Genomic DNA, 24,804 nt, shown 5'->3' on the forward strand with positions numbered 1-24,804 from the left:
TGGTTAGCCACTCCGGGCTCGCTGGAAGGTTCTTGGGCACGCCTGAGTCCGTGGCAGGTTCTATCCCTGCCGACTGGCGCTTACCATCTCCGCTCTTCCAGGGCGGAAGAAGAAGTTTCTGAGCCGCGACAAAACACCGGACTAACGACCCGCATAACCACCACCACCAGGAAAAGCTAACTGCTGCAGCGGAAGCAGCCTGTGCCGCTCCGGCTGCACCGACACCGGCTTCAGTCAGCAGCACCGGCGGAGCTTGGGGAGGAGACAGCCGCAAGCCACCGAACCCACTTGACCCGTTCCGCGTCGAAGACGAGCGCTTCAGCACGTCCGACATTCCCTGCTCTCCTAGTGTAAGCCCTTGTAGGCAAAGCTGCATCTCATGTTGGAAGATGCCACGCAGCTGCTCGAGTACCAATTGAGAATCATTCTGAGGTGACAACACCTTTAACGCCGAAGTGCGGGACAAACAGTCAGCTAGGAAAAGCAAAACCGTATCACGCAGTTCGCAAAGCACAAGCACAAGAAGTTGTCTCTGTTGCCTAACGACAGGTGTCTGTCGAAGTTCTTCTACCAGGTGTGGAACTGGAATTATCGTTGCCCTTGCTGGCGATCTTTCGAGCTCCGAAGTGTCAGGCGCCCGGCTGGGGCACAAGTTCCACTTGCTCGTGTTTCCCTGCTTTGACCCCGGCGCAGGGCCTGGGGCTGCTCCGGCGATGCTGGCAAGCACACAGTGCGATGTCGGATGGTTTGACGCGTTGTTTCCTTCCACAGAGTTAACTAGCAGACAAGTGAAGAAATCTCCTGCAAGATTCTTCGGTTGGCCCTCAGCTGTAAGAAGAGTGCAAAGCGAAAGCAGAGAGGAGAAGAAAGTTGGGCGGAACTTTCCTTGCGTCCGCGTAGATAAAGCACCCAGCCTCAGGCATCCGGTCAGACAAGCACACAAGCCGCACAGCCGTGCGGTCGCAGTCGCGGCCGCCGTCGCAGAGTCGCGTCCGTAGTGCCGACCGCGATTTTGGGAGACACCCGGCTCAGTCAACGGGGCGAAAGTGTTCTCACAGCCCTTCACCATCGCGTCCGCTTTGGCGCATGCAGACCGCGACTGAGCGCTGGCGCTTTGATCCAAGACGCGAGTGATCCAGTCGACTAAGAGTCTTTCCAGGAAATCAGCGTATTCGGTTTTTTTCCGCCGTCCTAAAGGTAAAAACGCGGCCTCCTCTCCTACGCGGCTCAGGAGTGCACACGCGCGACTAGCGGCCTCCGTGCCACGCGCCCACTCCACAACGAAAGCCCGTAATGCATGTTCAGAGAGGCGTTGCCCTGCATCTACGCCGTTGACGAGCCGTCGGCTGCCCCATACGCTGTCCTTCTCCGACAACCACGGCGAGAGGACGTCTCCTGCCTGTACCGCGCCCCGCTGCGGAGAGCTGCTACTTCTACCCGAACCCGCCGAAGAGAGGCGCCGACCCGGAGAAAGGGGGAGAGAAATACAGTCTGCATGGGCGCGCCGTGTGGCTGAGAGAGGCTCTCGTGGGGCTGCGGCCCCCGCTGCAAGAAAGTTGGCTGCTAGGCTCGGACCCTTTTTCAGCGGTTCTCCTTTAATACTCTTCCCGGCGGCCGCTGCTCGTTCTCCGTCCTGCTGTCCGGCTCGCTGTGAAACGCCGTCCAGGTCCGCAGCCAAGTTCTGCGCATCCGTCATGTGACTAGCATCTGTCAAGCTGATGGGAAGGGCGCAAGAAACCCCTCGGCCTTCAGTGCCTTCAGAGAGTGCAGAGTAAGAAAGATCTGAGAGACTAGATGCTCCCTCCGCGGTAGCCGCAGGGGGGCCTCCGCAAAAGCCATCGCGATTCAGACCAGCTGCGGAGGACCGCGAAAGGCACTGTAGTCGTCGGGCAAATGTCTTTCGGGAGAACAACGCCGCGGCGGAGGACGCCACCTCTGCAGCTGTCCCGCCCCCTCTGTCCTTACTGAGAAAGCATGAATCCTCCCGCTGAACTTCGACACGCAAAGCCCTGACAAAATCACTCGAAATCGCCCTCCGCGCATACACTCGCTGCTGCTCGGTAGTTACGCTATTAGCTGTGGCTTCGCAGCTTGAGTGGAAAGAGACAGAGGGCCTGATCGGAGACTGCTGCTTCGTCGGCACATCTTCAGCAGCGGCAGGGACTAGAGAACTAGCAGGGGCACGAGTCACTGCCACAGACCAGCCCGAGCTCCAAACGCTCCGACAGGACGGACAATGGCCGAGCAGCGCTGGGGCCGCAGCGCTCGCTCCTGCACCCGACGCGGGAACGGCAGTGCTGTTAAGGCTGCCACTCGAACTGGGTAAAAAGCGGTGTCGCAGAGATGGAGACGCAAGGACGAGGGAAGAGGAACAAGATGGCGGAGTGACGCCGACGATGCCCGAGAAACGAAGTGCCACCACGGCAGGGAGGTGTCGGAATGACGAGGCGATGAGATGGACGTGACTGTGGCGGAGGGGACTGGCTGGGTGCTCACAAACGCCAGCATCATGAAATAACAATGATGAAGACCCCGAACAGGCAGGGCATTTCGACAGCCGCGTCCCAGCAGCTCTGAAAAGAGAAACATAGGAAGAAAGAAGCTGGACGCCAGGATAAAAATGCAACGTAGAGCAAGGAACTGCTGTCTCTGTACCTGCTCGTTCCATACTGTATTCAAAAATGGTAAGCACCAGCTCCTCAAGTCAGCCTGCAGCTGGCGGGCATGAGTGTGTCTGCACTAGCTTTGAAAACAACAAAACGCCGAGCTCCGTCTATGCATGAGACCCATCATACCGTGCTAGTGTGGTACTTAAAGTTGTCTATCGTACAGTGTTTCCAACAGATGCGACCTGTCTCGCCTACGGCCTGCGCGAGTCTGTCATTTTCCATTCCGTCCGAAAGACAACCCTGCATGGATCTCACGATCTCAGGCCGCCCGTTTGAACAGTGCTTGAATGGCACTGATCATTCTCCCCGCACTTCGCCTCAGGACAGTTGCAGTGCGCCTACCCGAGCAGTATCAGCCGGCCGCTACCACAAACTCCCTCAGTGACAGCCCGGGCCGTCAGGGGGGTTGTGTTGCCCTGGCGGCCCACCGCTTTCTCAGCGCTGCCTACCTTTCCCCCGCAGGCTGCCCCACCGCGTCTGGGCTGGAGTAGCACTCCACGAGTGTCGTGGGCCTCGCAGCGTGAGTGGCAGCCTGACCAGTCGCCGAGGAACTCCCAGGCTCCGTGCTGGCTCCCTGGAAACAGTCGGCACTACTTTGGTGACACTCCGAGTTTGTACCCGGGGCTTCTGTTGTAGGCAGAGCAAACGATGTAGGGGCACTGCGGCTGTAGGAACCCCCGGGCTGAGTTATCGAAAATACGGCGTTCGACGAATTCACACTTGTGCTTTGGAGACGAGTGTCGTTCACCGGACCTCCAGGCAGCGGGGTTGTCGAGTTTTTCCCCGGAACAGTGCAACCAGGTCGCAACTCGTCTGTACAAACGAACTGCTTTCTCCCGCAGTACCGCTCGCACTCATTTCGCCGCTCTACTGCAAAAGAGCCTCCTCCGGACAGAACACGGGGCACCTTGGAAGGCAATTTCGAACAAGGCGAGCAAATGAAACCCCAGTGCCGACGTTGTCTTTGGTATGCTGCAGCGCATGCATCGCTCAAGTGACTGAGAGTCGCGGGGCCGAGGATCTCCAGGAGCGCAAGAAACCGCCGAGCGCTTGCAGCTGAAAGCTGACACGAACCAGGCAGACAGGGAACAGGGTGTCATACCCGTAGCCGCTGCCAAGTCCACCTGAGGTACGTTCTTTTCAAGTACTTGAGAGTACGTTGCCCGGGCCGTTCGTCGACGGAAGGATTCCCCAAGAAAAGAAAAACGTGTTAATACAAGCAGAACTGCGTACATATCAACACATTGAGCTATCTCTACACAGTGGGACAACGGCGACCCGTAGTCTGGTGCACGAAGTCTCTGTCTAAGCAGCACCAGGCATTTTGTCTACTTAGAGAACACTGCATACTCATTAACAATTGTTCCCTCTAAATGGCGGAGCAACAAATGCACACTCTCTCGACCGATTGAAACCACGGAGAGCTTGGCGCGTTTAGGATTCACAGCAGTATAACCCAAACCAGGGAACTCACGGCCTCGAGTGAGCCTGTGCAGGAAAGGCCGCGCCACTCACTTCTGGAACCTCTACCAGAGATTCAACGAATTCTCTGGCCGGGGGAAGCCCTAGAGGCTGCCTGGTACCCCACCCGCCTAGCCGCAGCAAGATCTGCTGTTGCACAGACCTTTGTCTCCCGCATCCGTCCAAGAACCCTCCATCCTTAAGTAGAGAGAACAACTCTTGAGACATCTCTAGGTCCTTTTCGAAATCTCCCTCCCCTTCTACAAAGCGTGCGCTCCGACCTTGTGGCGCATTTCTAGAGTCTCCTGTGCCTTGCACGCACCAGTGGGACACAAGCTCGCCACCCGCATAAGGCGGATCCGCCACCCCGGCGTTGGCATAAGACTGCAGGCTGCTGTGGCGGCGGGAAGGGGTGCCCCCCAGGGTAACGGAAGCAGAGGACGACACATCGGGGTGGACGTTTGAGAGGGAGGGCATAGTCGCCAGGAACGCAAACTACGATGAAGACGCAGACGGCATAGCACACGAGAGAGGGAGGGAGCAAGGACACCCCGGAGCGGGCGGAGTCGTCATGCTGCCAGGAGACCTTCGATGCAGCCCACGTTCTTGGAAGCTACGCAACGAATCCTTGTTACCGAGACCGGACGCCAGGCCGCTGCTTCTGACGGAGCTTAGGATTGATAGCCTCCCCTCGTCCTTTTCCTTCAAGCATCTCCACACAAAAATTCGGACTACTCGGCGCTGGTAGGCCGACGCACCGCGTGAATCCAGATGGATACCGAATACAGACTCTACGCCTTTTCTCTCCGTCCTTGGCTCACTACACCTGGTGTAAGTACCAGTGCGCGGCGAGGAAAAAGGAAGAATCTGAGCGTATCTAAGTCAAGTCAACTAATGCATGAGTTCACCGTCGGAACGCAGATAATACTGTTCCGCAGAATCACCCAAGAAACGTTAGCTCCTTGAGCGAGACAGCGCATGCCTGTCTTTGAAGTGCTGCAGACAAACGTGTCGCAAGACCGTATACCCGCTGCATGTGCTAGACAACCAGCCAAAACGGGTAAATGAAGAGATCCGGAAGACACAAGAACGGAACGGCAATGGCGGGAGGGAGTAGAGAGAGAAGAGGGGAAATGGAGCTCCGTTGATGCCAGTGTATCCGCGCGTACCTTCGCTGGCGAGAGGAAACTCCTGGAAAAAGCAAAAGGGAAAGAATAACTCTCATATACTAAACGCCTGAAAGACCTCGGCACCCAGTACGCGCAGCCGGACGGGTCTCATACCAAGAAAAGTCGTGACAGAGAAGAGCTCTTTGAGAGGGCAGACAAGTGACGGGGCAGAGGGCCACAGGCCCACCAGAGAGAAGAAGCGTCAAGAAGTCAACAGATAAGTTGAAGGCGTCACGAGAAAGACGGGAGTCCGTTTGATAAGTCCTTAAGAATCATTGGCGTTGCAGATGGTCAAGCCACACCCCAACACGGGAAGTCGCTGCCCGGACCTAGCCCTTCGTGGTCTGGAAGGCGACTCCGTTTCTTCGTAGGTAACGGCTCACCGCGACGCACATATGGGCGCGCGAAGTAATGAGAGACGGGAAAGACTGAAAACTCCAAGTACAACGCTGCAAGAGCACTAGGGGTGCGCGAAGGTGCTTCTGCCAATGAAGCGCGCTGGGACTGAACAAGACAAAGCTAACACATGCGGGGAATGTGCAGCTGTCGTGGCCCAGCCTGTCGCTTCCGTCGACCAATTAGTTTTCCCGTAGAATGCCGCATGATCCGTTTTGTACGAAGCAGTGGACTCCGATGTTCACGCCTTCTGTTTTTTTGCCGGCTGGTCCGACGACTGCCGACTCCGAACCAAATCACTTCTTCGCCGACAGGAGACAACGTGTTCGTTGACAACGCGGGTGGTCCATCGCGACTGTTCTCTGAATGACGAACAAGGAGGTACTGGATGATAGTTTCCCCCAGCTTTTGTCTCTTTTTTTTTCTGTCCCTTGTGACTCTCCTGGGTCCCGTATTCTTGTAACAGTCAGTTGCGTGATGTTTTCATCGTTGCAGTCCGGTGTGTGTTGCACAGAACAGCCGCACTTAGGAGACGAGCTTTCTTCTCGTGTTGCTGGAAGCCTCCCGGCAACAGTGGTTGACCGCTATTCATGCAAGCCGCCCTGTAGGAGGGAAGGGCTCAAATGTAAAATGGCTTTCGGAGGCTCTCCCTCGAACTGGAGGTCGGTAGCCAGACAAAGTGCTAACTCCTTGTCATCTGCTGCTGTGAGTGTCGTTCACTTTGTTTCACCAGCCGCTAATTGCAGCTCCCCTTCCTTAGGCGGATCATGCACTCCATCATCGTCTCTGCTGTCACGGTCGGAAGCTCTGCTGGTAACGTGCGGGGTCTTCTCGATTCTCGTCGATTGTCCGCTTGACTTCCGTTCTCTTCTTCCTGTTTTCCCACAAGGGTTTCCTGTTTCCTCGGTTTTTGAGGTGGCCGAGAAACCCAGCTTCGAGGCAGAAGGCTCCGGCGGTTTGCCGACAGTTGCTTCACCTAACCTCCCCTCTGTCGGGATCAGGGCGGCGCCTTCCTTACATGCAGATGGCAAACCAGAGGGTGTACGGTTGAATCACCTTTGCTCATCTCTTTGGAATCCAGTGCGAGACTCCTCACCTCACCAGCCGGACTCTTTGTTCTCTTGTGCCCTTGTACGTGCTTTGCTTCCTGTGCGACTGCACGCCATCTTAATAACGCATCCCCACGGCCTACTTGGTCTACCTCTGCTGTGTGAGCTTGTCGACATTCGCGAGACTCGAGTCCTTGTCACCCCTCCCGTGCTTGCAGCCGCAGAGCCCGCTCTAAGGTTTCTGCGATTGAGAGAGTCCAGGGATCTCTGGTTGCGCGGTAATCGGGAACTTTACAGAGATGACTCGAGACGGAAAGAAAGGGTGTATCGCCGTGGCGGGGAGGTGGGGAGTGCTTGGCAAGCACGAGAATTCGAAACAAAAAATTCCCCTCCGCTCCCCTTTTCGAGTGCAGCTGTCGGAGGTGAGGCGTCCCCTGCAGCAAAGGGCGAGGAGAGAAGCACGCTGGGTGTCCGCTCTTCCCCGCGCGCCTCATCGTTGGGTGACGCCGGGGAGCCTGAGGACTGTAAATTGAACGAGAGCTCCGCTTTTCTCGTTCGGACACGGTCGAGCGGCAGTCAGTTGCTTGCAGGGGTGGGGGTGTCCGCACAGATTTCGCCGACGATGTTCTGGCAGCAGCAGGAACTCCTGAATGACGAGACACAGCAGCGGCTGCAGATACACCCGGTGAGCAGTGGGTATTGTTTGGGGGGTGCCAACTGGGTGATTACAACTGCCTCTGATCAAAGAATTCTCATTGTGGGGCCGTCCGCTTTTGATGCAACTGGGGACAACCCCTCGAGCTCTAAGATTGTACACACTCCTGAGGTACTTGCACGCATGCCAACCACGTGTGGCTCTGCGAGAGGCAAAGATACCGAAGCCGCCTTCTCTCCGAATACGAAAGGGGCACGCTATCCTTTAGGCCCGGACTGGACTGTGTTGTCCGAGGCCTCTCTTGTCATTTTCTTTGACTGTGCGCCTCTCTCTGGGAGCCCTGCTATCCCGTCCAGCTTTCTTTTCCGACTGCTTGAATCTGTCCCGGCTGAGCCTCACCGAGGAATGTCATCTTCTCTCTCAGTTTCGCCAGCAGCAGGGCCCTACGCTGCATATTCAACGGGCTGCAGCAGGCCGCTTCTTGGCCAAGCTGGTCACTCTTTCGTGTCTCCTGCGCTTACTTCCTGTTCGCATAATCCCGCACCGCATCATCTTCGTCGGTTTCATCAGCCAGCTTTGCTGCGTTACGATTCCCAGAACCATAGCGGTTCACCACGGGCCTCCGACAGTGACAGTCGGCCTTCTAATTCACTGCTTGCGTCTTCTTACCCGCCTTCCTGTCCCCTTCTTCCTCTCTCGTCCTCTCTTCGGGAACTCAGCTCTCTTGTCCTCTCAACCGTGCGCGACCGAAGAGGCAACGTCCTTATTCCAATCGACCCTTGTGGGCTTCTTTTTCTTGAAACCATCGAGGTGTTGTCGACCATCACATCGTCCTCTTCGGCTCTCTTGTCTGCTGTTCCTCTGTACTGTGTGGCACCGGGGCTACCGGGGCTACTGCAGTTTGCTGCGGAGGGAGTTGAGTGGATGGAGGAGACGCGCGCAGAGCGCACCCGAGATCTGCAGCATCCGCGTCCTCCCCTTAGACTCTCCGCATGCTTTGATGAGGAACTCCTCCTTGCTGGAAAGTCCCGTCCGGGCGCTTCAGACCTCTCCATGAGGAACCGCAGCTTGATTGCAGGCGAGTGCTTAGCTGATATAATGCCTCTGAGAGAGCCGTGTGTTTTGCTCCTCTCCGACTCCTCGTTGCGCACTGGAGAGTGCGCCCTTTTACTGGAAAAGTGGAAGGATGAGGAGAAGCACTTGCTTGTCTGTATTGACCGGCGCTTTGCTTGCAGAGGAGATGTAAAAAGACCGGTGCTATCTCCGACTTCCAGCGGTTGTGAGTCCTCCCAGGTAGGGTACCACTCCTTGGCACATCATCAGTACTCTCGTCACACGCATGGGATGGAAGAAACGGGCTCCTGTCCGTCGGTAGTGAACGCTGCTCCCCAAGAGCATGTGAGTACGGAGCTGAAGCCAACTGTGATGAAGTCTCCGACACCTCTATTGGCTGGAGGGTCGCCCCAAACGGAGGGGGCAAAGCTGGCGCATCAGGGACTCAACTGCGCGGCTCAAGGAAAAACAGAAAGTGACGGGTCCATGGTGCCTCAGATGGAAGATGGGGGAAGGCTACTTCAGAGCGGACACATGCCGGAGGGGAGTCCGGCTTTTGTGTTTTCTCCCTCTTCTCCGTCTTCGCATGCCCTTTGTTCCAGGTTTCAGTGTGACCGCAGGCCCGGTGAAGAAGGCTCGTTTGCGTATCACCAGCAGCACAGGAGAATCTTGCCTTCTATGAAGAATTCTTCGCCTTCTTGTAGTGGAGCAGAACAGACCATGGAGTTATTTGGCCGCCTTCTGTGGCCTTTTCTTCTGGACAGCTGGTCTTTTCTGGCAAGTAAAAAACGGGAGCCGTCTTCTCTTGAACCTTGGTGCATACCTGCCGGCAGCTCACGTGGGACCGGGCTCGAGACGCAGGCGGCCGGGGGTCCGAAGTCATCCAAGTTGTTTCGGATACGTGTAGCAGTTTTGCCTCTTGATTGTCGGCTCGACAGCAGCGCCGTATTTTCCTTGTTGCTGCAGCACCAACCTCGGAGAGTCGCCCTCCCTGCCCCTGTGTATGCTCAAGTCAACCGCGCGGTATCGCTTGAAGGTAGGAGTCTCTGGGGCCTGACCCGGAAGCCTAAGAGGAGGCATGCTTCTGTTTGTTCGGTGCCCGACAAAAGTCAGCTCACTAAATATAGGCAATCGTCGAGGCTCGTGGCGCCTCATGCCACTCCGCGGGTTTCAGAGCGTAACGTCCGGTTTCCGGGCGCTGCCATTTCGCCAGAGAGGAGTGTAAGGGGTAGATCGGTGGATAGTGCGGCGGGTAAATCGGAGAGCGAAATGAATCGTCGTTCCGAGCACCGGACGGCCACGCAGAGAGATGGTGCGGGTCGCGCGGGGACGCTACCAGGCGCAGCCAATGATGCAGCTTGCTCGACGTTCACTACGCATCTCGAGTCTTTACAGCCTAACACAGTCAAAGAGATACAAGTTGAAGTAGGCGTCTCCGGCCACGACGCCGTCATGCTGAGAGAATCGTTCTCCGTGCTGCATCTTGAAGAAGCCGCTAGCAACGTAGCAGCATCAAGCTCAGGCTTGGGAGATTCAACAAATAGTTGCCCCGAGTTAGAGAGTTTTCCTCAGACCGTCTGCACACAAGTCGTGCCTACTCGCCGCATTCCTTCCATCGACTCAGCGGGGAGAGAGATGCTTACTCGTCGGGGAACGATCGGCGAAACGGTCTCCGACAGCAGTGTTCTTCGATCCGAAGAACCGAGGTTAGCTGTGGGTTTTATTCCTGCGGGAGCAGTATTAAGAGGAAGTGGAGGTGACGGTGGAGCCGCAGCAGGGAAAGGACTCCTCACCTTAGTTCTGCCTCGTGAGGAGCGGGCGCTTGATGCCGAAGGTGCGAAGAGCGGGAGTAGGACCAGCGACGATGTCCCCGAACACCCCCGAACTGATCCAACCGATCCCGGAGACACTGGGGCAGTGAATGGCGGGCGAAAGTTAGGCGCGAGGGAGAGCAGTGGGGGGGAAGACGTGCTGCTGTTCGGGGAGTATTTGCCACAGCAGCTGCTGCGGGCATTACACAACAGAGGTTTCCTCGATGCCTACCTCGGCCCGTTACAATCAGCCTCGCGGCAACTGTCACCGAAGCAGCTTCGAGGTGGTGATGAGAATAACTGGTTTCGAGGCTGCGACGGCCGGAAGCACGGTCGCACAGCCATGGGAGGACGGGCTGCACATACGGAATCATCCACTGTTTGGGTGGAACCAGGGCCCCCGGGTCCTTCCGCACTCAGCGGGAATAGTAAAAAACTTTCAGCAGGCTCTCTTGGTCCGCGACCAGAGTTGTCGCCCATAGAAAGGACCGCGGAAGCTACTGGCATGATAAAAAGTGGAGATTTTTCTCGAGGGGCAAAAGCCAGGGATGAGTGGATTTCCCGGAAGTGCTCGCTGTACATACCGTCGCTCCATTGTTGTGTTCACTGTTGGGATTGGAATCTGACAGAAATTGAGGCACCCGATCGATCGACGCGTAACTTGCTCAGGTCGGTGCTCGGGCAGCTGCTTGTTAACTTGCATGTCGGCGGCTCAGTGAGTGAGCCTTCTTGTATTCCTGGCGGTCACAGCAGTCGGTAGGTTTGGGGACTGCGTGGTTGAAGTTGCTCGGGCACGTCCGCGAACGGCCCTCTTTAATAAATCTGTGTGCCGTGGAGCTTGCGCGGTTTTCGCGATGCGCTGATTGTCCAGACCAGGATGTTAGCAATGGTAAACTCAAGAAGAAACACGGGACATCCAGCCTTTTGCGTGGGTCGTCAAGTCACTCGCAAAACTGTAGGAGGCCGGTGGAAAAAAAAAAGTGGATACAGTGACGAGCGGCCTCAAGCTAAAGGCCACTTCGGGGCATTTCTATCAATGGCAGTCCCGCGTCAGCGCCCGGCCTGAAGTATTATCTCTGAATCTTGCTCTTCTCTGAGGTAAGCTTGTACCCGGTGGGCGGCGGACAAGCAGCCTAATGAATATGTACACTGCGAACCTGTCATGGTTTGACCGTGGGGGTGGAGACACTCTCGGAGAGCGAAAGGTGTTGCTTCTCTGTTCGCTCTCCCACTCTTCCCTCGCCAGACCTCTCATGGAAATTCCTCGTTAGCCAGAACGCAGCTAGCCTTCGTCAGCTTTCGGCCACCCCCGGGGTAGCACGTCTGATTGTACACTGGCTCCTCCTAAGTGTTTTCGTCCGAAACAGAAGCAACTTCAAGCTGAACGCCCTTTGGCGTACAAGGCACCATGTTTACACACAGCTACAGTTGTTGGAAGAAGGAAAGTAAAAGCACAACCACCTTACAGTAGTGGAACCTAAGCTTCTCATTGCTTGCTATCAATGTCAGAGGAGACCCTCACCGAGGCCATTCACCCAGAACCGCACTAGATTGTTGTTCGGGCGTAGTTTGCCTACTTCTCCGTGACTGGCCTACACCGAGATGAGCCTCCTATTCAAGATGGGCTGGCTCTTGGCGACGGAGCCGAGCCGGCTTATGTGCAGGGACTCTATTTAAGCAGAAGAGACGTCTTTGGCTTGAGCTTTACCTTGGAGCGTCCAGCAGCGCTGTGTTGCAGGTGCCGTGCATGCAGAAAGTAATTGCTTCCGTCCGAACCCCGCACTGCCAGAACGACGCAGTTCTTCAGGAGTCGCCGCAGCCTCTGGTCCTGACAGAGTACAACAAGAGACTGAAGAGAAGAGCACAGACGAACGGAACGCGAACTGACGAAACGAAAAACCTACAGAATTCAACTAACTGTCGTACTGCCTCGTCCGCCGGCGTCACCGAAGCAGAAACAACTGACCAAACGCCGCGTGGGGGTCTGCAGCCAAGCACTCGTCAAAAAGAGGTGAGTGACAACAACTGCTGACTGTAGCGGGGGGTACGCCACGGGTAGAGTCTCCCACTTTGTCCAGGAGTGTACAAGCGGCCACTTCGAACATCGCAACCCAGCAACAACACAGCAAAAAGACAAAACATCTTTCCGCCGAGGCTAAGGCTTGTCTGGCAGGTCTGGAGACGGACAAGAAAGTGTAGCATCTAGCCCACACGACAACGTGTCCGGACACCTCACCTGCTGTGTCTCTTCCACCACAGTCCCCTCTATACCGACGAGCCCCGGTGTCCGGGCCCGGACAACAGTTATCTCAGCTCCCTGAAAAGCGCACTTCGAAAGAACTGTGCATCGGTCGTATGCTCGCTGTCTTCTTCCGTTGTCCGCCTGCCTCTGGCGCAGTGGTTGGCCCGCTTGAATCCGTTCTGGCAAACTCTTTGCTGCCGTCTCTCGCGTCGCCTGGTTGGCGTTTCCGGAGCCAACAAGAGCGCCTCTGCCGGTCTTCTCTGGCAGCCCTGGAGCAGGAAGTGTTGCCCAGATAAGGCAAGTCGGCTGTCGCGCCTCGCCTGTACCACAGACGTTTTCAGTATACTGAAGCCAGAGACGCCGCAAGCCGTGCAGGTCGTCGAACCGAAGTCTTGAGAGAAGCTTCGAAGAAGGAGACCCTAGAGGTTGGTGCGAGGTAGGCGAAACAGAGAAGGAGCGCGGTTTCCCGTCAGCTCGCTCATTTCTAGAAAGGGTTCCGCGGACGTCAAAAATGCCAGACGCCCTCGCTTTCGTCCGCGACAGCCTTAGCAGGTTCTTACTCTTATCAGCCCCGGCATTCAGCGCGGCGCTCACCTTCTCCACATCCCCTCCACTGAGTGAAGCCGACGCACATGGACCCGAACGGTGTGTGTCTAGCCGTAAGGCGCGACTAGAGAGCTTCGATTCCACGAGGGCTGCCGCCGGTGCACGCAGAGGACAGAGCTGCAGGCGACGCAAACGCAGAATAGCAGCCTCCTCACACGACGAAAATCGACAGCCAGAAATGTCCAAACTACGACCACACGACCTAGTGGAGCAAACTTGGACGCCAACAGCAAACACCTTCCGTTACCACTGAAGGCTTGTATTTACCAAACACGACATGCCACTCAAGGCTCTTCCTTCGAACCAATTCCCGAAAGTCACCCTCCAGGTGGCTAGTACCCTCGTGGACAAGGAGGATCCTCCTACAACCGCGGCACCCCGACCGGATTAGCATACTGGCACGCGCACGCTGCCTCTGCGGCCAGGCTGCGTCCTGCATCGTAAGCAGGTGTAGCGCCATGAAAGGGACGGACACCTGAAGCCCGGAAAAACTCGTGTGTGGACACAAACAAGTCCGGAGGGCCCGCCGCATCGGCTAACGGTGCAGCTCGGTCACCTCTTTTCCCCCGGCAGCAACTTGAACACCATCAATAACTCGGGGACGCTAGTCACGGAGCCTCCGGCGGTTTCCGGGCTCCACGTTTCCCACCGCAATGTTGGGGATTTCATCTCGGAGGCAGTCCCATAGCACCAAAAGTACAACACGCATTATCCACCATTTACAGGAGTATACTCGAGTATGAACCACGGAGGTTGCCCACCCTGTGGGGAGACGCAACAGAGGCGTGTTTAGAATGAAGCGAACAGCTGGTACACCGATAGTGAACCTGTATGCGTATACTCGAATACACACACAAGTAAACAACAAGCGGCCACACCGCGTGAAGACAACGGCTATCACACCTGCCTGCACGACCGACAGTTCCACTCTTCCCCAGCCATAGTCGTGACCGGACAGCACTGACCTCCAGTATATCCTGAAGGAGGCGGCCATCGGAAGCAGCTGGGAGAGTCCCAGTGCCTGGCGGAGCCCGGTGAAGCCGTTCGTATAGAGGGTGATAGAGACCGCTAATTCCAGCACTAGACAAGCTGCTTGCGTAAGCTGCCGCCAGTTGTTCCTGCGTCGCCGGCGCTCCTGTGAACTGTCCTCCGTCTTGTGGCACTAGGTTCCTCGGCAACGAGAACCAGTTCGCTTCCTTGGGTCGATGATTTCCTTTGTTTTCAAAGCTGCCCTGAGGGGACAAAAGGGAAGCCTCGGAGCTTCCTTGTTCTTCCCGGACAGCATGTTGACGCCTTGCTCCTTGGGCTTTGGAACCATCACAGGAAGAAGCAACAAGGGCACTGCCTCCTTCTACAAGACTGGGAGAAGAAGTACCCGGACTTCCCAGTCTCTGGCCCTTCGCTTTCGCCTCACCAGTGTAGTATCTATTGGAGAGGCCCGAGAAAGAACTCGCATCTTCCCGGCAAGGTGAGGCAGGGAGGCTGGCGGAGCTGGGGGGAGACGGCACAACCGTCACAGCCTGTCGCTTTTTTGGAGGCATTCTCTTTCAAGCTTCGGTGGAAGAAAGGCCGGCACACGAAAGGTAGAAACAGATAGAAAAGTATAACGCGAGAAGCAAAGCTATCGAAGCTGCGTCAGATTGTCACCGAAAGGGCAGAACCACTCGGCGTCTATACGCGTCTGAGGGTGAACACCAAGCGCAGGCTGTAAATGAAAAGCCGGCAAAGAAAATCAAGAAAACCTCTCTTTCTGTGGCAGGCATTACTCGGCGAAGAGACTTTGAGAAAGGAGAAACAGTCGAAGCGGTCGGTCTGCTGACTGAAACCGCGGCGTCTCCGGGTCTTCTTTTCCCTTACTTCGCGGATTGGAGGGCTCCTAAACAAAGACTGTCCAAACACCTCTGATACTCCTTCGCTTCATTTTCTGAGGACGCAGGCAGTATCAGCAAGGAAGTGGATATCCTCTTCAAAGGCTGGAGCTCTCCTGTCGGGAATCTGTTGGCATGCGGTATCCATGAGTTCTCTCCCGCGGTTGCCGCACTGGACGCTGGACGTGCGGTAGCTCTCGTATGTGGCGCGCTGTTAACCAAGCAGTTGTTCACTATAAGAACAGTCTCTTCTAACATGTTTAGGTAATGCTTTGCCTGATCTTCGGCGCCGGATACTGTCTACCCAGGTGCCCTTTCTCTGGGCCTCCACAGACCTGACGGTCAGCACACGTAAGCGTCTGTCCGACGGAGTTCGATGCGACCCATCGTGCGTAGCCCCTTCCCAAGAGTTAGCCGGCTGAGTGCCCGTCGTGAACCCGAGGAGGAGAGAGAAGGATTATGTGCAGCGGGTGCGGCGACTAGGGGAGCCATGCTGTTCGTAAGACACACGAGCAGTGCGGCCGATGTCTGGCAAGTACGGCCTTTCCTCAGTTGTCAGTTGCCCGGCTGAAGGCCTTTTCTTTGTCGGCTCTGGACTTGGTTCTCCCGGCTCCCCTCTCAGAGAAAGTATCGGCGAAAGAGGAATGCCCCTTTCGCGATTGGACTGTGTACGTGACGGTTCCGCGACGCTGCCTTTCGGAAAGTGGTATCGGTCGTGGTTAGCAACAACGTCCTTCTTTCGTGTGCGCGGGGAGGGGGGGGGCGGTCCGGGGATCTTTCCGGCCTTTCATTCCTCGGCGTTGCTCCTTTTCCCTCTCTTCTACACCTCTAACAGCTGAAGAGATGTCGCGACAATTTCTTACTCTCTAGTTCATTGCCCTCTACCGAGCCACGCATTCGCTCACCCCTCTCCGTAGTATCTCTCTCGCAACTAGGCCCACTGATCATGGCTGCTTTTCAACGGGCGCCCGGACCCGGACAGCGGTCTCTGGGACCCGCGCAAGCCTTTTCCGATAGTGCGGTCGGGGGCTCCGGTGGCGGCCACACTGCACGTCCGTCTCGTCCGACGTGGTCTGCTTCCCTCTCTCCGTTTTCTTCGTCGACACCGGGGTGGCGAACCCTCGCATATGCAGGAGTGGTTATTACACTGGGAACCCTGAACCAAATCACTGGCAAGATTCGCTCGAAGCCTCTTGGACGCTTTGATTACTTCGTTTCCTTGTGCAACGCTTTCCTTTACTTCTTCGTGTATTCTGTCGCTCTGGTAAGAAGCGTGGCATTTGGTATGCACATGATAGTGTACGATGGTGTGATGCAGGCCCTTCAACGCTAGGCCGAGGTGCCGGTTAGAATAGACAGCCCCCGGGTTCTCGTCTGTCGGTAAGGGGTCCTCGGGAGAAACCTGTGTCCCCCACGGGGTCGCGTACGTGGCACTACAACTTTTAACTTTACGCAGTGTTCTAAGGATTTGCAGTACGTGTCTGTTCTCGTATAGGTACTTATGTATTTCTGTCCGGATGTAGAGAAAGGCGTGGCCCGCGGTCGGCGGCACACCCTCTTTGTAGACGACGGAGTCTACTGGAATAGATCTCGGTATGTAGTTGCTCGTACAGAAAGGGGGGCGGCTGGCGTTTCAGCGTTTCAGAAGTACGGCATTGTCCACGAGAACACGGGTGTTCAAGAAACTCTCTCGCTCGTCCGCCGCGTGGTTCTTTTAGTGACGGCAGAGGCGTGTATGAAAGGCGGCTCAAGCGGAGTAGCTTTGGTTGGGCGGTACACCCGCTCAAATATATGTTACTATACGAGTGCGCGTAAATGCGGTGTATACGTGATTACTCAAGCGAGCACGGTAAGTTTTGTTCTGTGCCTATACGGATGTGGTTGATCTGCCTCTCTAAGGTGGTGTCTGATACGTCCGCCTGTCCTGCATAAGAGCTGATGTGTAGTGTGGTAGGTATGTGTGTACGTGCTTCTGTAGCTGTTCAGGCGTCTAGTCCTCGGTGTGCCTGGCGTTGTTGTCTCGTGCGTGTGCCGTGTATGCTCGCGTTCTTGCGCGTGTAAACTCGTGTTCGCACTTCTGTGCTCTTTTACCCGTGTGCGCATGTTACAAAATGACTCGTGAAGCGCTTTTTCCTTGAGAGCTGGGGCGAGTTTCTCGTCGTGTCGGTCCGGGCGCCTTTTTTTGCTTCTCTTCAGGTCGTCTCCTATCGCTGGAAGGTGATACCGCGAGCCAATCTTGCCTTCGTGTGGCCCTCTCTTTTCGACTCGCCCGTGCCGAGCTCTCGTGTATCTCCTTACCAACAGACAACTCCTTCAGTTGTTTCCTCAAGCTCTTCGTCGTCTTCTTTCTCTCCCGGGAGACCAGAGCTGAACCGACAGGAGGAAGGCTCGGTTCCCTCCTCGTCTCCTCCCGTTGCTTGGCCTACCTGTCTCTCCTCGCCCCTTCTTGCTCCCACTCAAACTCCACGGACACCCCGTAACATTGGAGCGTGGCGCTATTTCGTTCTGACGGGCTTCTGTGACGCAAGTGGCAACATCCTGGGGTTCATTGCCCAGCCGTTTGTCCCGGGTCCTCTCTTCTCCCTGGCTACCCAAGCCATCGTCCCCTTCTCTTGTCTGTGCTCCATGCTTCTGCTAAAGAGGCGTTACTCGCTTGGACAAATCGGAGCACTTCTCTTGGTGACTGCAGGATTCTTCGTAGCTTGGTATCCTGTGTTTGTCCCTGACCTGCATACGACTGGGAGATGGTTTTTCTTCAATGGCACGTCGCGATTGGAGGGCGAGCACTTGTGGCGGGGAACCAAAGGGGCTTCCCTCGACGCAGATGCCTTCCTCCGACTCGCACGCACACAACCACGAAACGATGGTGGTATACAAGAGCGATACACGAAGGGCTGGGAGGAGGAGCAAGGATTTCGAGGTACCGAAGACGCAGAAAGGCTGCCGGACGGCCGAGTCAGACCTCGACAAGACAGCAAGCAAGACCCAGGTGGTGGGATAGTGAGGTCTGAGGACAGCTGCGTATTGCAGCTGCAGAAGCAGGGACGTGCATGCTCTCCTTCGACCATCATGTCAACGCGGGCTTTCGAACTTCTCTATGAACCATCTGTTCAACTTCCATGGCCCAACTCGCAATGCTGCTCGACTGCCGGTGTCCATAGAACCCCATCGGTTTTGCCTCCATCCCCCTCCTTCATCCATTTAAGCGCGTCGGCTCGTCGCTTGTCGTCTGTTGCCGCGCCCGCATCGCTTTCAAGTGGTACTGAAGCTTCAGTTTCTCTTCCTGTCGGGCAACTGACGCGGGATCCAGCCCACACCCGTAGCAGCTCTGCGGTAGGCGGCACACAGTCGTGGAACGGGGGTGCTTCGCACAGACGAGACACGCGTGAGCCTCAGCAGGAGGCCCAACAAGAGGCTGAACAGCCGACAGAACGCACCATTGTGGGGGTCGGCCGAAAACCAGACAGGACGATAGTCCAAAAGGAAAAGAGCTGGGATATCGAATTTCACTCAGAAAAAAGACCAGAAGCTGAAAGAGGAGCAACGCAAAAGCAAGACTATTATGGCGGAGCAATATACCCCCGCGTAATTCGAAAGAAAATCAGAAAGGACGGAAGCGTGGTGAAGCACGCCGAACAGCAACAAAAACGACAAGGAGGGCAGCCAGGAGCGGTGGACACTACACAGAGCCAGCACGTGTCCCGGCCGTCGGCGAAGCCGAGGCTTCCCCCGTTCCCAGCAGCGGCGCCGCGGGCCAGCAGTGCGATGAAAGAGGTTTTGGAGCTAGAAAGGAGTAACAACAACAGTTTTTTGTTGGGAGCGCTGGATGGCGCGAGAGCGCCGGACACCGAGACGGGGAACAATGCGGTGGACAACATACGAAGACGAGGGGGAGCAGAAGTAATTGGCGATGACGCTGACTGCGAGAGAAGAAGGACGGGGCAGAGCGTGACGCGCATAGGACTAGCAGAGCCTGTCGAGAAGGTACAAAAAATGCTGGGCAGTCAAAGGACAAGAAGTGCAGAACAAGGCGCGCACTTATACGTGCTAAACCACTTGCAGGGACAGAGCGAAGAAGCTATAGTACGGAAGTCCACTCAGTTTTGGAAGGCTCCAGTAGGTAGCCGAGAAGGAAAGCTCGCAGTCGGTGTGGGATCGTCGATGGTAGAGCGGAGGTTTGAACCACGACCAGCTCATCCACAAACAGTAGCTGTACCTTTTCTTAGACAGGAGCGGTGGCTGTGGACCGAGACTGGCGAAGGAAGTACAAAAAAGCCTATGGAGAGTCGGATGGCTGAAGGCCGGACCCCCGACGTGTCTAAAGAAAAGCATACATCTGCGATTCCCACGGGGGGAGCCCCTCGACCGACTGAGCCGATGTGCGACGAAGTCTCTAGAGCAAGTGCCCCTAGGAGCGAGTGTGAAAGCGAGGGCGTTGCTGTGTGGTTGTACATGTTGTTAGTAGCCTTGTCTACTCTACCCACAGCGCTGAGTTTTGCGATCAAGGAGAAGCTGTTACGGGATTTCGAGAAGAGACATGGTTGTTTCTCCGGCGCGGCGGATGGGACCCCGGAGGATTTGCTCTTTGTCCAGTCGGAGGATGGTAACACGCAGGTAGTGCACGCTGTTGGATCAGCCACTCTCGTGTACACGGAAGAGGCTGAAAGAGAAGACCAACTCGGAGGAGAGGACATGGAACAAGAGGAGGACGGCGGAACTTTTGACGAGGAATTCGCAGGACAGGATGTAAGGAGGGAGTTCGAACGCACGGAACACTTTGGTGCGGCGGAATTGCCTTCAGTGAAGAAGAGGAATGACAGGGACGACGGGTCGCGATGTCCTGCGGTGCGGGCCTGCCGCTTCCCTGGTCGAGGGGAAGGTGAAGACATAGCTTCTGTTCGGCAAAATTATGAAATGGGGTCGCGTGCGAAGAACCGGGGAGAGCCGAGACTCGCGCCGGGTCGCCCCGGGAGCAGCGGCGCTTTAGAAATTTTAGCTGAGGAAGCTGGGTTGACAGACCCGGGAGGAGGCGCGCAAGGTTTTCCTAGTGACAGCGGAGAGTTGAACAGAGAACGCTTGCATGTCCTGGTTCTCTGCGCTCACGGATCCGCTTTCCAGCTCTTATGGGTTCTTGCTTCCATTCCTTTGAGCCTCTTTGTTGGACAGGTAAGGTTTTCTCAGAAAGGAAGCAAAGAGCCGCCGACCTGTTCTATCCTTTGGTGGTGACGTGCCAAGGCCTGCACGGAACGAGCGTGAAGATGTCACCGGCACTGGAGAGCTCGCTACAGGAAACAGATGGGAGAAACACATCAAAGTATTTGCCGGGACAGTTTGGCAGGGCTCCTGCGTCAGTCTTTGTGCTTTTTCTCGCGTTCCATATGAAAGGCCAGCATGACAGGGTTTGGGTTGAGTTCTCTTGTGTCCCTACTGTGCTTCCATCTGCCAGAACGAGGTTCCCGCAGAAACACTTGCTCCGTACAACGGTAGTTAACCACGGGAGGACGGTTGCTCTCTGTCTACTTCACGCGCCAGTGGTCTCCCTGCCCGTGTGCGAGCTCAACTGCCTGTTGGCGTAGAGCTAGCATTGGGTCCGCAATCATGTGTCCCACCGCCGCGGAGTTTGGCGTTCCCTGCCACAACGTCAGCAGCACTCCAGAAGGCGAAAGCATGACACTCGCAGCACGAAGCACGATGTGTACTTAGGACAGCTCCCTTCGTCTGAAAAACTCGCCCCTTTGGGCAGCAAATGGGATATAAGCGACCAGCGGCAGAGTAGTGCTTCAGTCGCATGGCAGTTGCACGGCGCCGTCGTCCTGTGTTTCCCTTGGCGTTTCCGCTTTGGTTCGTGGTTGGGCAGAGGCCAGAAACCAAACGGCCCTAGCTAGAAACCCTGCCGGAGCGTCCTGGTTTGCTTGCTGCCGTTTGCCTCCTGTGTTCGTGCAGATTGGAGACGAGTCCGTCGGCTCCTACCTCTCTTCAGGTCTGCGGTGCTTCTTGGGGTGGACCGATGATTTTCCCCCACCGCTCTGCCGCCACGCGCCGGAGGCTTACGGGGTCTACGCCCTTGTAAACCTCACATTCAATCTGTCCCTCATTGGTTAGTGACCCAAGGGGAGCTCGGACGCTGCTGACAACAACGCCGCCTCTACGCAGGGCCAACGCTAGCGTCACGCGGAGCTACTCTCGCGGACCTAAATGATACAACAGAGGCGCTGCATACTCATGCGTGGATCCGTTGCCGCCGCTGGCCAAGTGTAGCTTTCGACGCTCGGCCTTGATCGGAGTTGAGTGTTTAGGTGGACCGGCATGCCTGTGTCTTGCCACATAGGTAGCTCGTATGGCAGTGGCGCGTTAGCTGGCGCCGACAGCGGGCTAGGGTATAGACCTCGGAGACGAGACGAGCCTGTATTTTTATGGCATAGCAATCTTCCCGTGATATTCCAGCCTTTCGTACGGTTTCGGAGATCTGCACTTTCACTGAAAGAGGGGACGGATCGACTCTAAGGTCTCGTCTCTGCGGAGGACACCAGGAGGTTCACGCAGATCAATGGTTTTTCAAGCAATGGCTCTCAAGCGACGTGCCTCAGCCGCCGTGTGCTAGGAAAGGTTTGTTTTTTGTTTCGTGTGCGTTCGTCACAGGTTTTGTTAGCATTGCCTCATCGTTGCTTACTTTCATATGCATGAAGGCGACACTGCCTCTGTCTATTCTCCTCTACGCCGCTTTGCCTTGGCCATTGCTCGATCCTCACGACGTGCAGGTCACAGCGGACACTGTGGTAAGTGTTAGTAGACTAGGGCCGCTGTTGCCAGCTAGTAGACAAAGTCCTGTCTGAAGTAGCTACAAGAACCCGAAGTGTGTATGCCGGGTGTGGGTTGGCCTTGGCTCCTCAGCGATTCTGAGGGTCCTCCGGTTGCATCGCCCACTGGGATCGCTTTAGGTGTGCAGGACCGTACATGCACAAGTGAACGTGGCCATTATCCTGGGGTTCTCTTGCCCAGCGGCGAGCGTGCTCGCTGCATGCCGCCGTACTACCCGTGCAGTTCCGCCGCTTTGATTCAAGTGTTCCTGGTTCAGCCCAAGCGCCCAGCCTGCTCTTCCTGTCACAGTGGTTCCGAAGTGAACAAGGAAACCATTGTGGATGACACCGGATGTGAAACATGCTAGGGGAACATTTTATTGCAGTTGCTTCCTCGCTCCCAGACGTTGTTCGACGTATATGTTCTTTCCTTTACTTGGGCCCGTCTTCCGTGCCTGCAGATCGGCCTTTTCATAGTTCTCCTGGGGGTAGTCTGGTTCCACGCAGAAACAGAACGAAACCGGACAGTATTTTTCCCTTCCGGCAATCCCACCTGTTGCTGGCCGCTTTCTCTGTCTTCACTCCGTTCGTGGCTGGCTCGCGTAGCGAGCTCTCGTCGTGTTTCGCCTCAATGACGACTGTGAAAACTACTCACGCGCTTCCGCGGAGTCCGCCAACAAAGCGTTTCCCCAGAGCACCGGTTAACTTTCATGCTGAGACCCCGTATTGGCGTACACTCACGTCTGTGGGGAACGGAAGAGTTTTTCCACCTGGTCTTTTCCACATTCAAGCATGTCGTCTTTTTGGGTATGCTGCCTGGAATCGCACCGAAGGGACGCGAGCGGCGGAGACCGGACGGGCTTCCGTGCCCAGCACTGGGGATGAGTGCGCCAGGCTGTCTGTCGGTCGATCTGATGGAGACGTTATCCACTCGGCAAATGGGGCTTCGGGGCGCCACTGCGGAGAGCACATAACTGTCTGGTCTGAGCGACGCTTTCCGGCTGAAGGTGAGCAGTGAGCCAAGGGGCATGATTTCTAGTTAGTTAGGCACCTAGAGTAGTACTGTGTTAGTAGCGAATTTCGAGGAAGTCTGATCCAGTGTTCACAGTATGTGCTTTCTCAGTTTGGTTTATGACTTCGGCGGGGCGGAAGTCCAAGCTGCTTTACTTTTTATACAGGCTCTGCTCTTCTTCAGCCGACTGTGGCCGGGCTGAGCTGCCGTCGCAGTCTGGTGCGGCTCACGCGCCTGCTTGCCGTGCCTGACGAGAGCGTATTTGCAGGGTTTTGTCGCACTGAGATCACTTGGTAAGCAGGTTTCATATCCGGCTCCAACAAAAACGGGCCCGTGCTTCCTGTTCTCTTACTGGATTTTCCAGCAAACTGAAAGACGTCGACGAAGCCGCCTCTGGGTCACCAAGTACTGCGCCTGCCTTAGTGGCGAGCGCAGGAGAATGCACGACGTGCAGGGCCATCGTGGATGCGTGACGGGAAACGCAGTCGTGCTTAGAGCCTGTGGACATGTGGCCAACCCACGTCTCAAGGTGCAGAACGAAGCCACATTTCTTTGTTCCGACTGTGTGTGCCGAAAGTATCTCAACTTGTCGTCTGCGCCGTACTTTTGAGCTTGAGACAGCAGGTTCATATGATTTGCGCCATCTAAGAAGATTCAGACATACTAGTTCTTTCAAAGAGTTCGAAGGACATGGCTATCTCCATACCAACCTGTCAGTGCTCCAATCTTTCGTAGTATCGATGGAATTTACGTGTTACGCACCCAAGTTGATCGAGTGTCGTTTTTAACGGACACAAGCTGGAGTTCTTTGTCCGTAGACACCAATGAAAGAGGACTCTGTGAATCAGTTGTCCACTGAAAGGGTACTGCCCCGGGCTGTCACCGTCTTAGCAGTCACCACCAGCAGCCTGAGAAGTCAGAGGGAACTTCAGCCGACTGCCAGAGCACATCCACCGGCAGGGGTCTGTCTCCTGACAGAAAGCTGTCAAGGCCTGGAGGCAAGATAGTGTATGCGCGCGTTTGAATATATGTGTGTATCATATAGGTGTGTCTATATGTATCTTCACCTATCGGAACGGGAACAGCTGAAAACCAAACCAGACCTGCGACCCCTAGCCGTCGGCATCGAGATGGCTGCGGCAAGCAAGAGGCGAGCGCGGTCATGATGGCAGATTATCTCAGCCAACGCAATCCAGATTCTCTCTCCTACCGGAAATTCTTCGGTGGTGGCCCAAAGCGTACCTTCGGACTGCTGCTTGTGAAAACCCGACCACGCCTCTCAGATTAGTCGCTGTCGCCCCGAGGGCTCAATATTGTTAGCGAGACTTGGCCGCCCGATGAGGCTGCGGGCTTGGTGGGTTCCGGTTCTTCATTTGCAGGCGTCTTTTATTCTTTGGTCGGCAGGCAAGGGTTTAACAGTTATTGTCAGATGCACTTCGTGCAAACGCTTGTGAAAGTGTAGGATTGACAGACACATTGCACGCTTGGCCCGGTGCCGGACCGACCAGGCTTAAAAAAAAAAAAAAAAAACGCGAGGCCGGGGGCCACTGCGGTTCACCGCTGTTGTTGCTGAGCGCTGCCCATAGCCATCGGGATGTTTGAAGTATCTGCTGCGAGAGCTGTACACGCTCAACCCCCTGCGCTTCACACCCCCAAGCCGGTACGACGATTCTTCATAGGTTCACCACTTGGGATAAGTGGGGGTGAGGGGCCCTCTGCTATCTTCGTTCCGGGCCGCAAAGAAACGCGCTCTGCCACTGTGCAGCGGTTCCTCACCGCCTGCCCCGGCACCAGCACTCAGAACCGGAACTCAACTGCCCAAAGTTCCTCGAAGGTAGAACGCGCAACAGTAACTCCACTGCAGAACACCCACCTACACGCCGTCCGACACTTGGGGTTTAGGGCGCTCGCTAGGCGGATTCGGACCTTTCTTAACTTCACGCACCAGCATGCAACAGACTTCCGACCCGTCAGTCACACCGACGAAATCGACCACACCCTTATCATTTGCACAGC

The 24,804-nt window shown here is 55.9% G+C and overlaps 5 protein-coding genes across 5 annotated transcripts; 2 read left to right on the plus strand and 3 right to left on the minus strand.

The window, feature by feature from the left end:
* Positions 1-28: 28 nt before the first annotated feature.
* Positions 29-5,731, minus strand: CSUI_006438 (uncharacterized protein; the record flags this gene model as incomplete). Its single annotated transcript, XM_068066598.1, has 2 exons — positions 3,119-5,731; positions 29-2,573 (listed from the first exon to the last, which is right to left on the minus strand). A coding segment is annotated over exon 2 (1,668 nt), but the record flags the coding sequence as incomplete, so codon positions are not given.
* A 223-nt stretch (positions 5,732-5,954) lies between these two features.
* Positions 5,955-8,704, plus strand: CSUI_006439 (small subunit rrna synthesis-associated; the record flags this gene model as incomplete). The annotated part of the gene is made up of 1 exon (XM_068066599.1): positions 5,955-8,704. A coding segment is annotated over exon 1 (2,643 nt), but the record flags the coding sequence as incomplete, so codon positions are not given.
* A 2,988-nt stretch (positions 8,705-11,692) lies between these two features.
* On the minus strand, positions 11,693-15,644 carry CSUI_006440 (pop4 domain protein). The gene is made up of 3 exons (XM_068066600.1): positions 14,077-15,644; positions 12,500-13,228; positions 11,693-12,112 (listed from the first exon to the last, which is right to left on the minus strand). Exons 1-3 carry the CDS (start codon positions 14,650-14,652, stop codon positions 11,933-11,935), a joined length of 1,485 nt encoding a protein of 494 aa, XP_067921424.1. The 5' UTR covers positions 14,653-15,644; the 3' UTR covers positions 11,693-11,932.
* CSUI_006441 (uncharacterized protein) lies at positions 15,074-23,712 on the plus strand. Its single transcript, XM_068066601.1, has 6 exons — positions 15,074-16,243; positions 17,176-20,145; positions 20,923-21,076; positions 21,619-21,755; positions 22,238-22,790; positions 23,153-23,712. The coding sequence occupies exons 1-5, from the start codon at positions 15,926-15,928 to the stop codon at positions 22,409-22,411; spliced, it is 3,753 nt and encodes a 1,250-aa protein (XP_067921425.1). The 5' UTR covers positions 15,074-15,925; the 3' UTR covers positions 22,412-22,790; positions 23,153-23,712.
* A 632-nt stretch (positions 23,713-24,344) lies between these two features.
* Positions 24,345-24,804, minus strand: CSUI_006442 (uncharacterized protein; the record flags this gene model as incomplete). Its single annotated transcript, XM_068066602.1, has 1 exon — positions 24,345-24,804. A coding segment is annotated over one exon (143 nt), but the record flags the coding sequence as incomplete, so codon positions are not given.

This window comes from Cystoisospora suis (assembly GCF_002600585.1).
Source record: "Cystoisospora suis strain Wien I chromosome Unknown contig_3263, whole genome shotgun sequence".
NCBI lineage: Eukaryota > Apicomplexa > Conoidasida > Eucoccidiorida > Sarcocystidae > Cystoisospora > Cystoisospora suis.